General features: G+C 40.6%; 1 protein-coding gene across 1 annotated transcript in view; it reads left to right on the top strand.

Moving 5' to 3' along the window:
• FBN1 (fibrillin 1) overlaps positions 1–13324 on the top strand; it is a 415078-nt gene that overhangs the window by 77994 nt on the left and 323760 nt on the right. Inside the window, exon 6 of the mRNA XM_030189555.1 lies at positions 88–183. Within this exon, the coding sequence (XP_030045415.1) occupies positions 88–183 (96 nt within the window). The remainder of the gene's footprint in view (positions 1–87; positions 184–13324) is intronic.

Genomic DNA, 13324 nt, shown 5'->3' with positions numbered 1-13324 from the left:
TCTGCTCTTTCAAATGAATGCTATTTTTAGACTGTTTACTGATGTGGGTTCTTATTGTTATTATTTTGTAATTTCTTTCTACTGCAGCTGTTTGTGACCAGGGCTGTTTAAATGGCGGTAGGTGCGTTGCTCCCAATCGCTGTGCCTGCTCATATGGCTTCACTGGGCCGCAATGTGAAAGAGGTAAGTGGGCCAAATAATACCCTTGCCATTTATGCTGCACGGTTCACCATTCTGTGGTACTATACATAGATGTGGTCTGGTTTTCTTTCCTGGTAAGGTTAAATATTTGTTTATTTACAATGACTTGATATACCGCAGAAGGGCCAAGATGGCTTCTATGCGGTTTACAACAAAACTAAAAAACTGCCTAGTAGAGAGAAAGAAATGCAGTCAAAGAGATGAAGCACATAGGAGAAGCAGAAAGAGTGGAGGATTAGCCTGGTGGTTAGTGCACCAGTCTTGTCGTCCTGAGGAGTGAATTCCAGAGCTGTAGTCCAGCGTAGCTAATAGCAGTGGAGCGGGTAATGTCTGTTGGATTATTTGTAGTAAATAATTAGCAGATTTTAGTACACACAGCTTCAGCTTTAGAAATGTTAATTTCTTTCTTCATCTCTCTCTCATTCACCCCTGAATAATTCACTGCTGAGTCACTTTAAAGTTGAAGTAACAAAACATCTGTTTACTCACAGTTTGTAGTTAGATTATAATCAGACAGGCTTATATATACATATTACTATACATTTGTATTATCAGCTCCTTCCATGTGCTTAGATGGTAATGGATGCTCACACCACCATAGATCCTCTCAGGTTAGGAGAGATCATGAGCTCCATGTGCTCCATGTGCTGCATGTGCTGCATCTATCCCCCACAGGAAGTTGCATAGCTGTGTGACCTCTCTAAGTAATTCACATCAGAGGTCACAGAGTAATCACAGAGAAATAATAGGTGACAGGCAATGCATGTAAAATACAATTACATTCCAACAAACCCCTTCTCATGCATAACTGTCATGCAATTATTTATTCATACAAAGTCCAAGCTTTATACGCAGATTCACAAAATGTTCTCTGGGTAACGGTTTGGTCATGATGTCAGCTGTCATCTCACTGGTGTGACAATAGTGTAGACTGATGACCCCTTCTTTCGCCAACTCTCGCACGTTGTGGTATTTCGTTGCGATGTGCTTGGTGCGTGACTGAACCTTGTCATTCTGTGACAGTCGGATGCAGCTCTGATTATCTTCCATTATCTGGATTGGTCTCTTTTCAGCTATTCCGAAATCCAGCAAAAGTTTTTCAATCCACATCAGTTCTCTGCACGCTTCCGATACAGCCACGTATTCAGCTTCTGTAGAAGACAAACTCACAATACTTTGTTTATGACTGGCCCATGAAATTTGTACATTTCCATACATAAACACATATCCACTTGTGGATTTATAATCAGAATGATCCCCTGCCCAATCTGAATCACAGTAACATATTAGTTTTGGATTACTATTGGCTGAAATCTTTAATTTACAATCAATGGTACCCTTTAAATACCTTACCATCCTTTTAACTGCAGTCCAATCTGATTTGGTAGGTGAGCTGACCCTTCTGCTCAAAATTCCTACTGCATTTGCTATATCAGCCCTGTAGGTGGTAGCTAGATATAAAAGCTTACCTATGGCTGATCTATATTGGATGTTATCTGGTAAAGGTTCTCTTACTGTTTCATCCTTCAGAAAATCAGTGATCATGGGAGTGCTTACAACTTGGGCATCTTGCATACCTAAACTTTCAATAAGCTCATTTATTTTCTGCTTCTGGCTTAGAAGATAAGAACCATCATTTTGTTTCTCAATTTCTATACCAAGATAGTATGACACATTACCCAGTTCTTTTATCTCAACATTGAGGTTTAAACACTTTACAATGTCCTTGTACTCTTGCTCACTTTTGCTTGCAATGAGCAGATCATCAACAAAAGCTAAAATGTATGCATATTGTCCATTTCTGCACCTAGTGTACAAGCATTTATCTGCTTCACCTTGCTTAAATCCTAAATTTGTCAATATTTCATGCAATTTTTCATTCCAACATTTTGCACTTTGCTTTAATCCATAAAGACCTTTGTTTAATTTACACACTAGCTGTCTTTGTTTTGTATTTATGAAACCTGTTGGTTGTTCCATGTACAAGTCTTCAGTTATGTCTCCATGAAGAAACGCTGTTTTCACATCAACGTGTTTGACTTGCATGCCTTTTGAGACTGCAATGCTCAGAAGTGTTCTGATTGTCGTGTGTTTCACTACAGGTGCAAACACTTCATCAAAATCTTCTCCATATTTTTGAAGATATCCCTTTGCCACTAATCTGGCTTTATACCTTTCCACTTTTCCTTGTGCATTCCTTTTTAACTTGAATACCCATTTGCATCCTATAGCTTTCTTGCCAGGAGGTAATTTTGTAAGAATCCAAGTATTATTTTTATCCAATGCATCAATTTCTTCTTGTGCAGCTTTACGCCATTCAGCAGCTTCTTCTGCTGGCATTTTCTCAATCTCATCCCATGTTAAGGGCTCTTGAGCTTCTGCTGACTTTGTTAAGTAAGACAGTCTTGGGGGTGGAACACCTTTGTTTTCCCTGGATGAGCGTCTGACAACAGGTTGGTCTGACCTTTCTGCATCCTCTATATCTGAGAGTCCTTCTCCAATTGATTCCCCTTCTCCAACTGTACTGTCTTCTTCAATGATCCTTTCTGTGTCTGCTTCCTCTGCCTGTTCCTCGTTAGATACAGGTGAGTTGCTTTCAGACATCTGCCTTGGTATGGCATTTATATACACTGGCATGTCTATTATGGTTCTAGTTTCATATTCTGGATGATAAGGCTCATCTGGGATAATCCAGCCTTTATCAACCCTTTTGTTTTCATCAAAATATGTAACATGTCTTATGCCAACAATGCCAGTTTTCAGATTCAAAATTCTATATCCTTTGTGTCCTGGAGCATAGCCAACTAAAATGCCCCTTTCTGTTGTGGAATCCAGCTTATGCCTTCTTTGCTTTGGTACATGAGCATATGCTGTACTTCCAAATGTTCTTATGTGTGACAGGTTTGGCTTCCTACCATGCCATGTCTCATGTGGTGTGCGCTCAGCGCCTTTAGTTGGCATTCTGTTTTGTAGGTACACTGCTGTGAGAATGGCTTCCCCCCATAGTCTTTTAGGGAGATTGCTATCTGACAGCATACATCTGGTCATTTCCACAATTGACCTAAATTTTCTCTCTGCAACAGAATTTTGCTCTGGTGTATAAGCTACTGTTGTGATATGCTGAATGCCTTCTTGTTCTATAAATGTGCGCATGCTTTGTGAAGTGAACTCACCACCATTGTCGGTCTGAAGAACCTTTGGTTTTCTTTCAAATTTATTGCTCACCATGGCTACGTATTTCTTCAGCATGTCTGTGACTTGACTTTTCTCTTTCAGCAAATAGGCCACACAATATCTAGAGAAATCATCCAAGAATATTAGCACAAATCTGTTATTTCCCAATGATGGGATATTAAACGGTCCACATAAGTCACTGTGTATTAAGTCCAGCACTTTATTACTCCTATTTCCTGTGTATGCAGGAAATGAGGGTCTCACACCTTTTTGAGTAACACAGTCTATGCATTTCTCCATTTTACCAGCATCTGCACTTATCTGAATGCCGGTGGCCAGTTGCTTACTGTAAAGATCCTGGATCACCTTAGAATCACGATGTCCCAGGCGGCGATGCCAGATTTCCAGACTACATTTACCATCATTCTTCCTTACTGCGCCATATGTGAGGCTTCACCTGAAATGTTCAGCTTATAAACATCATTATGCATAAAAGCTTCAGCATACACTTCATCATTTTTAGAGATTGTGCACTTACTGTTTTCAAAATGAATCACAAATCCCTTCTTATCTAATGTAGATACACTAAGCATATTGCAAACTGCTTGGGGAATATACAAGACATCACTTACAGGAATTTCTTTAACTTCATTAGACACTTTGCATTTTAAGAATCCAATACCTTTTGCTTGGATCTTAGCAGTCCCTGCGTTTGCAGTTTTAAGAATTCCTTCTTCTGGACACATTTCCTGAAAGAAATCCTTACAATTGGTTAAATGGCATGTGCTCCCTGAATCCAAAATCCAAGTACTTTCATTTGAATTATTATTTACCATAGTCAAAGATTTTTCTGCCATTAGAAAACCCTTGTGTTTATCTTTGTCCTTCATACATTTCCTGGTTTGAAAATTCTTTAGTTCCATTGGCTTAGGTGAGCTAGAGGGAGTGTTTTGTGTTTCCTTACACCATTTAGATACATGTCCCTCCTTTCCACATGAGTAGCAAATCAGCTTGCCCTTGGGTGGAGTTTTCCCATAGCTCCGCCTTCCTCTGTTCTTTGCCAAGAAATTTGTTTCATTTCTCTCTGACTTGCTTTGAGAACACATCTCCTCAGAATCATTTATTATGCATTCCTGCCTTAGTTTTGATGTTGCCTGTTCAAAAGATTGCCCTTCAATGGCCTCATTTACAGACCTAAAAACATCAAACTTCTTTGATAGTGAGGTAAAAAGAAATGCTCTTTCAATGCATCACACATGGAATTCCAGAAAGTTCTAGCTTTTGAAATGAAGACATAAGATGCATAATGTGATCATTACATTTACTTTTATCCCTTAATTTGGTTTCATTCAACTCTGCCAACCAAATTGGTTGCTGCTTTGCATATGTAGTTGCATACATAGTTCTCAGTTTATATAAAATGTCCTTTGGTGTATCTTTTCCCTCCACTAATATGGCTTGTTTCTCTGAGAGAGCTTCCAAAAGCATGCACTTCAGATAATAGTTTGCATTGTCCCATTCAGCCATATTTTCAGCTGTTCTGTCTTGATCTAAGCATATATCTAATCTTTTTGCTCGAAGGAAACATATGAATCTTAATTCCCACTGCTGATAATTAAACTCAGTTAATCTAGGCACCTTGAGAGAATAGAACAATGGTGAATTTCTTCCCTCAGCCATTTTCTTAGCCTTCTGTCTGCTGTGTGGGGGGAGAGAGAGACAGACTGAATCTTTCCTTTAAAACTTAAGAGAAAAATGTGGCCTTTTTTTCTGCCTGGTAATATTTCTCTTCTTTTTCAATTCCTGAGCCCTGGGCCCGTAACCCTTTTGTTGGATTATTTGTAGTAAATAATTAGCAGATTTTAGTACACACAGCTTCAGCTTTAGAAATGTTAATTTCTTTCTTCATCTCTCTCTCATTCACCCCTGAATAATTCACTGCTGAGTCACTTTAAAGTTGAAGTAACAAAACATCTGTTTACTCACAGTTTGTAGTTAGATTATAATCAGACAGGCTTATATATACATATTACTATACATTTGTATTATCAGCTCCTTCCATGTGCTTAGATGGTAATGGATGCTCACACCACCATAGATCCTCTCAGGTTAGGAGAGATCATGAGCTCCATGTGCTCCATGTGCTGCATGTGCTGCATCTATCCCCCACAGGAAGTTGCATAGCTGTGTGACCTCTCTAAGTAATTCACATCAGAGGTCACAGAGTAATCACAGAGAAATAATAGGTGACAGGCAATGCATGTAAAATACAATTACATTCCAACAATGTCAAGGCGAGCAATGGAAGGCGAGGGTAGCCAAACTGAACCAGCTGTAGAGGAGCAAAGAGGTTGAAAGGGCACATAGGGTATGAAGAGGTATGATACATAATCTTGGGATGATGGAAGGCGAGATTTAATAACAAGAAGACAGAGCTTATATTGAATTCGAGCAGAGAGTGGCAACCAATGAGAGATGGGCATCTTATTTATTTTTTTGTCTGTGTGTGTGTGTATGTGTAAGCATGCCATTAAGAGCATGCACTAACCTCTGGATTCTATTTATGACACCAAAATTTGGGCGAAGAAATTTGCATGTGGGTCGAAGATGTGTCACAAGTACCTGGCAGAAACCCAGTTATTGAGATGGACATGGAGGAAGCCATGCTACCAATCCCAGGGCAAGCAATGGCTTCCTCCATGTTCATCTCAATAACAGACTTTTCCTTCAGGAACTTGTCCAAACATTTTTTAAACCCAGATACGCTAACTGGAAAAAAAATGAGCCAGTTGATATTGTGTATCTGGATTTTCAGAAGGCGTTTGACAAAGTACCTTATGAAAAACTCGAGGAAATTGGAGAGTCATGGGATAGTAGGTAGTGTTCTACTGTGGATTAAAAACTGGTTAAAAAATAGAAAACAGAGAGTAGAGTTAAATGGTCAGTATTTTCAATGGAGAAGGGTAGTTAGTGGGGTTCCCCAGGGGTCTGTGCTGGGACTGCTGCTTTTTAACATATTTATAAATGACCTAGAGTTGGGGGTAACTAGTGAGGTAATTCAATTTGCTGATTACACAAAGTTATTCAAAGCCGTTAAATCGCGGGAGGATTGTGAAAAATTACAAGAGGACCTTACGAGACTGGGAGACTGGGCGTCTAAATGGCAGATGACATTTAGTGTGAGCAAGTGCAAAGTGATGCATGTGGGAAAGAGGAACCTGAATTATAGCTACGTCATGCAAGGTTCCACGTTAGGAGTCACAGACCAAGAAAGGGATCTAGGTGTCGTCATTGATGATTTGTTGAAACCTTCTGCTCAGTGTGCTGCTGCGGCTAAGAAAGCAAATAGAATGTTAGGTATTTTTAGGAAAGGAATGGAAAACAAAAATGAGGATGTTATAATGCCTTTGTATTGCTCCATGGTGCGACCGCACCTCGAATGCTGTGTTCAATTCTGGTCGCCGTATCTCAAAAAAGATATAGTGGAATTAGAAAATGTACAGGGAAGGGCGACGAAAATGATAAAGGGGATGGGACGACTTCCCTATGAGGAAAGGCTAAAATGGCTAGGGCTCTTCAGCTTGGAGAAAAGGCGGCTGAGAGGAGATATGATAGAGGTCTGTAAAATAATGAGTGGAATTGAATGGGTAGATGTGAAGCGTCTGTTTATGTTTTCCAAAAATACTAGGACCAGGGGCATGCGGTGAAGCTACAATGTAGTAAATTTAAAACGAATCAGAGAAAATTTTTCTTCACTCAATGTGTAATTAAACTCTGGAATTCATTGGAAGAGAATGTGGTAAAGGTGGTTAGCTTAGCAGAGTTTAAGAAAGGTTTGGACGGCTTCCTAAAGAAAAAGTCCATAGACCATTATTAAATGGACTTGGGAAAATCCACTATTTCTGGGTTAAGCAGTATAGAATGTTTTGTACTTTTTGAGGATCTTGCCAGGTATTTGTGACCTGTATTGGTCACTGTTGGAAACAGGATGCTAGGCTTGATGGACATTTGGTCTTTCCCAGTATGGCAATACTTATGTACTTATGCACATCCTCCAGCAATGAGTTCCACATCTTAACTATTCTTAGAGTGAAAAAGTATTTCCTCCTATTTGTTTTAAAAGTATTTCCATATAATTTCATTGAGTGTCCCCTGGTCTTTGTACTGTTTGAATTAGTGAAAAATCAGTTCACCTCCACCAGCGCCACACCACTCAGGATTTTGTAGACCTCAATCATATCCCCCCTCAGCCGTCTCTTTTCCAAGCTCCTTAAAGAGTGCATGCTATTTACATATAGGTGACAATTCTCGATATTGGTGTCTCTGTTTAGGGATCCCAACACCTTGCACTTAGCACTAATTATATCATAGAATACTATTGTAAGTTGGCATTGGCGTACCCATGTTTAGGTATGTCCTCTTATGCCATGTCAATAGCAGATGTAAGTTGGAGCACCTAAGTACACCATCCTGTTTATAATCGAACAAGAAAAACGCCCAAGTTCCGACCTAAATCGGGAGATGGACGTTTATCTCACAAAAACGAATAACGCGGTATAATCGAAAGCCGAACTTGGACGTTTTCAACTACACTCCATCGCAGAAGCGTACAAAGTTGTCGGAGGCGTGGTGAAGGCGGGACTGGGGCATGGTTATCACCTGAACAGAGATGGGCGCCTTTCGCCGATAATGGAAAAAAAGTATGCGTTTGTAGCTAGAATTTAGGGCACTTTTCCTGGACCCTGTTTTTTTCACAAATAAGGCCCCAAAAAGTGCCCTAAATGACCAGATTACCACCGGAGGGAATCGGGGATGACCTCCCCTGACTCCCCCAGTGGTCACTAACCCCCTCCCACCACAAAAAATGATGTTTCACAACTTTTTATTTTCACCCTCAAATGTCATACCCACCCAACATGGAAAAGAAAATAAGATGATACCTTTTTTATTGGACATAACTTAATACATTTCTTGATTAGCTTTCCAAGGTTGCCCTTCTTCGTCAGATCGGAAATAAGCAAATGTGCTAGCTGACAGTGTATATAAGTGAAAACATTCAAGCATTACTATGACAGTCTGACAGGGTGGGAGGATAGGGGTGGGTAGGAGGTATGCATGGGAACATCAAAGCATATCATTGATATTCTAACAAGATGGGTGTGGATAGGTGAGGGGTGAAGAGAAATACAGCTTTATGGTTTACATTTTTTACACTGAATGATATATACCACATTGGAAGATGAGCAAGTGAAAGATTCCTTTATGTTGAAAGAGGATGAATTACTGAAAGAGATATTCCCATCCCCACCAGTACTGGCCTTCCGACAGCCACCCAACTTAAAACACAAGCTAATCAGAAGTAAACTTCCATCACAGACTGAAAAGGAACAGAAGGGCACACTTCCCTGTAATTTATCCAGTTGCAAACTATGCCAAAATATTTCACAGGACCCCACAATCATCCACAAAGGAAAGATATTCAACATAAAGGAATCTTTCACAGGCCAGATGCTTAAGACAAGATTCAATTTACATAGACATCACATGAACAATACTGGTGCCAGTAGGGTTCCCACCCCTGTTGGTCAGCATTTTACAGGACCAGGACACTGTACCAGTGACTTCACAGTGAGAATCCTGAAAGGTAACTTTAAAACCATACAAGAACGTAAGACCCTTGAAGTCAGAATGATTGAATATTTTAACACCCAACAGAAAGGACTTAACAAGGATCTGGGGTTCCTAGCCCATTATAAACCATAAAGCTGTATTTCTCTCCACCCCTCACCTATCCACACCCATCCTGTTAGAATATCAATGATATGCTTTGATGTCCCCATGCATACCTCCTACCCACCCCCATCCTCCCACCCTGTCAGACTGTCATAGTAATGCTTGAATGTTTTCACTTATATACACTGTCAGCTAGCACATTTGCTTATTTCCGATCTGACGAAGAAGGGCAACCTTCGAAAGCTAATCAAGAAATGTATTAAGTTATGTCCAATAAAAAAGGTATCATCTTATTTTCTTTTCCATGTTTTATTTTGTTTGATTTCTATTGATAACCTTAAGAGTGGACTAACACGGCTACCACACTCCTCTACTTAACTATACAACAAACTTGCCTTGATTTTAAATAAACATCAAATTATCCCAATTGACTTTGTACTATGCATCTTGTTCCCATCATATATCTGCTCTTGGTCCCTTGGCTGTATGGTAAGCTGTATTGTATAAATATCTATTAATGTTCTAATGCATGCTTATTAGGTGTATCATTCGTATTATGCTAACATTGTATTACATCTCTGGTATTTGAATTCCACTGCTTTTAAATGTGTATATTTTTGATACTGTTTCATGGTAGTTCTTTTATTAGGTTTCAGTCTACTTTTTTCAAGTTTACCTCATTTATTATATTTATGCTTATTCTTGGTTATTTTACTATTGTTATGCTGTTAACAAAATTGTAAGTTTTATGTTAAACTGTACTTGCTGTACACCGCCTTGGGTGAATCTCTTCATAAAGGTGGTTAATAAATCCCAATACATACAATAAAATTAACACTGAACAGTGTGAAAAAGGATTAGGGAAGGGAAAAACAATATTAAGGTGTCAATGGACAAGGGCAGGAGGGAAAGGGTAGTCAGCAAACCTTATGTATCTAGGACTCCAAATGCTTGAATGAATAGCTAGGTCTTAAGCTCAGCTTTAAACTGTTTAAATGATGTGTTACTGTGAAGTGAGAAAGGAAGATTGCTCAAAACAAACGGAGAAAGAAAGAAAAAAGCACAGTTTAGTTGATTCAAGGTATGCCAATTTGGGATTAGGAAGAACCAAACAATGATCATTAATAGAACGAAGAACTCTAACAGGAGAATAAGGCATTGTCAAAGAAGATAATCAGGAAGACCTACACGGAAAGCCTTAAAAGTCAAAATAGCGACCTTATAGATAATACGTTGATGGACCGGTAATCAATGAAATTGTTTTAGTAGGGGGGAAGTGTGATCATAGTTATGTGTGTGACATATTAAGTAAATAGTAGTATTTTGGAGACATTGAAGGGCATAATCGAACGGGGTGCCCAAGTTTTCATGAGGGTGTCCTCGCAGGACAGCCCTGCGAAGGGACGGGGAAACCCATATTATCGAAACAAGATGGGCGTCCATCTTTCGTTTCAATAATACGGTTGGGGACTCCCAATTCTCAACATTTAGGTCGACCTTAGAGATGGTCGACCTAAATGTTGAGATGGTCGTCCCCGTTTTTTGGCCATAATGGAAACCGAGGACGCCCATCTCAAAAATGACCAAATCCAAGCCCTTTGGTCGTGGGAGGAGCCAGAATTCGTAGTGCACTGGTTCCCCTCACATGCCAGGACACCAACCCGGGCCCCCTAGGGGGCACTGCAGTGGACTTCACAAATTGCTCCCAGGTGCATAGCTCCCTTACCTTGTGTGCTGAGCCCCTCAACCCCCCCCCCCCGAAAACCCACTCCCACAACTGTACACCACTACCATAGCCCTAAGTGGTGAAGGGGGGCACCTACATGTGGGTACATTGGGTTTCGGGTGGGTTTTGGAGGGCTCACATTTACCACCACAAGTTTAACAGGTAGGGGAGTGATGGGCCTGGGTCTGCCTGGCTGAAGTGCACTGCACCCACTAAAACTGCTCCAGGGACCTGCATACTGCTGTCATGGAGCTGGGTATGACATTTGAGGCTGGCAAAAAAAATTTTAAATTTTTTTTTAGGGTGGGAGGGGGTTGGTGACCACTGGGGGAGTAAGGGGAGATCATCCCTGATTCCCTCCTGTGGTCATCTGGTCAGTTCGGGCACCTTTTCAAGGCTTGGTCACAAGAAAAAATGGACCAAGTAAAGTCATCCAAGTGCTCGTCAGGGATGCCCTTCTTTTTTCCATTATGAGCCGAGGACGCCCATCTCTTAATCACACCCCAGTCCTGCCTTCGTTACGGTGCCGACACACCCTTGTGAACTTTGGTCATCCCCACAACGGGAAGCAGTTGAGGATGCCCAAAATCGGCTTTCAATTATGCCAATTTGGGCAACCCTGAGAGAACGACACCCATCTTCCAATTTGTGTCGGAAGATGGGCACCCTTCTCTTTCGAAAATAAGCCTGTTTGTAGTTTTTTGAGTGATGACTGGGGCAGACCAGCGTAAATGATATTGCAATAGTCCAAGCGAGAAGTGAAAAAAGATGAGACAAGGGTATGGAACTGATTTGTGTCAAAATATTGCCTGTAGTTTCTGAAAATTTAGAAAACTAACCAGTGGTGTGCTGGAGCCAGCTTGCACCGGCTTGTGCGAGCCGGTTGTCGTTTTTTGTCAAATTTTGCGAGTCGGGTGTTGCGCTAATCAGCTGGGGCAAGAGCAATCCTCCTACACTCCTGCCAATGCAATCTTCATTCTCCTCCATACTGAAAGTGACTGCCATAAGTTTCAATGGCAGTCTCGTGAGATTGCTACAGGAACTTGCAGCAGTCTCACACGATTGCTGAAGGAACTCATGGCAGTCATTTTCAGTATGGAGAAAAGTAGAGACTGTATTGGCAGGAGCATAGGAGGATTGCTTCTGTCCCAGCTGACCACTGGACCACCATGGCTGTGTAAGGTAGGAATGGGGAGTGGGGAGCAGGAGGCAGTAGGAGGAGGGGTTTTTGAGAATCATGCTGTGCGAAATGCAGCTTGACCCCTTTTCACCCTCTCATCCATGCAGATTGTTCCCTTCTCACCCACTCATCCACATAGCTCGTCCTCTCCATGTGGATGAGTGGGTGAGAAGGGAACAATCTGCATGGATGAGAGAGTGAAAAGGGGTCAAGCTGCATGGATGAGAGGGAGAGAAGGGGACAAGCTGCACATGGATAAGAGGGAGAGACCTTAAGGGAGAAGAGAGGGTGACATGTCGTATATGGAGGGAAGGGAAAAGGGAGAAATACAGCATATAGAAGGGGATGTAGAGGAGAGGGGGACATCCTGCTCATGGAGGTGAGGGAAAGGAAAGGGGGATATGCTGCTCATGGTTGTTTGCTTTTTTTGGAAATATATTGCTCGTGGATGTTTGCTTTTTTAGAAATATATATCTTTTCTAATTTTGTATTTAGTAGAGTATGGAAGAAAATGCATTTCTGTTACTTTTACCTGTATTTTCACTGCATATAGAATCTGCCTTTCTTGGGGGGGGGGGGTATCTCCAGTTTTTGTCTGCATGTTTTTTGTGGCCCCCTATTTTGTATCAGTTGAGGGCCTGTCCATGTTTTGCATGTGAGACTGAGGTGAAGGACTCTGCTGGCATGTAGTGTCCATGTAGGAATGTGTAACAGTTCAACTTGTTCCAGTTTCCAAGTAGTGGGTAGATTGGTACATAGGGTGAGAAGTAGTCTGACAGTAAATCGTATGTCAGATTTAATGTCAATACATTTATTGTGTAAAGAATTAGCAGATTGGGATGAATAGCAAACATAGTTTGGCTACAGATATAAGAGTGTGGGGAAAATCAATTGGCCATTTGGAATTTACAGTAAAGAATATTATATGTTTTAATATTACTTGTAAATTGGTTGCTGCCTGCATGATATCATTTGTACCAATAGAATGTATAATACAGTTATGTACATATTTAGAAAGTTAGTGATATGAACGATAATGAACCTTAGAAGTTTAGAAGTTTCTGGTATGAACAGTAAGGAAGAGTCAAAGATGATACCTAAGTAACAGAAAGAAGACACTGGGGAAATAGAAGTACCAAACAATTGAATAGGGGTGTAGATGCACCTGAGAATCAACAGGCAACTGTTTTATCCGTATTAAGTACTAAGTGATGATATTTTAACCATGATGCAACTGAATCAAGACAAGATTGCAAAGGTGCGAGTGAAGGGAAATAGCAGTAGAATGTCATCAGTATATCTATCTATCT

This window comes from Microcaecilia unicolor, chromosome 1, assembly GCF_901765095.1.
Source record: "Microcaecilia unicolor chromosome 1, aMicUni1.1, whole genome shotgun sequence".
Lineage (NCBI taxonomy): Eukaryota > Metazoa > Chordata > Amphibia > Gymnophiona > Siphonopidae > Microcaecilia > Microcaecilia unicolor.
Note: the sequence above shows the minus strand (reverse complement) of the source record. Positions and strands in the feature narration are given on the sequence as shown.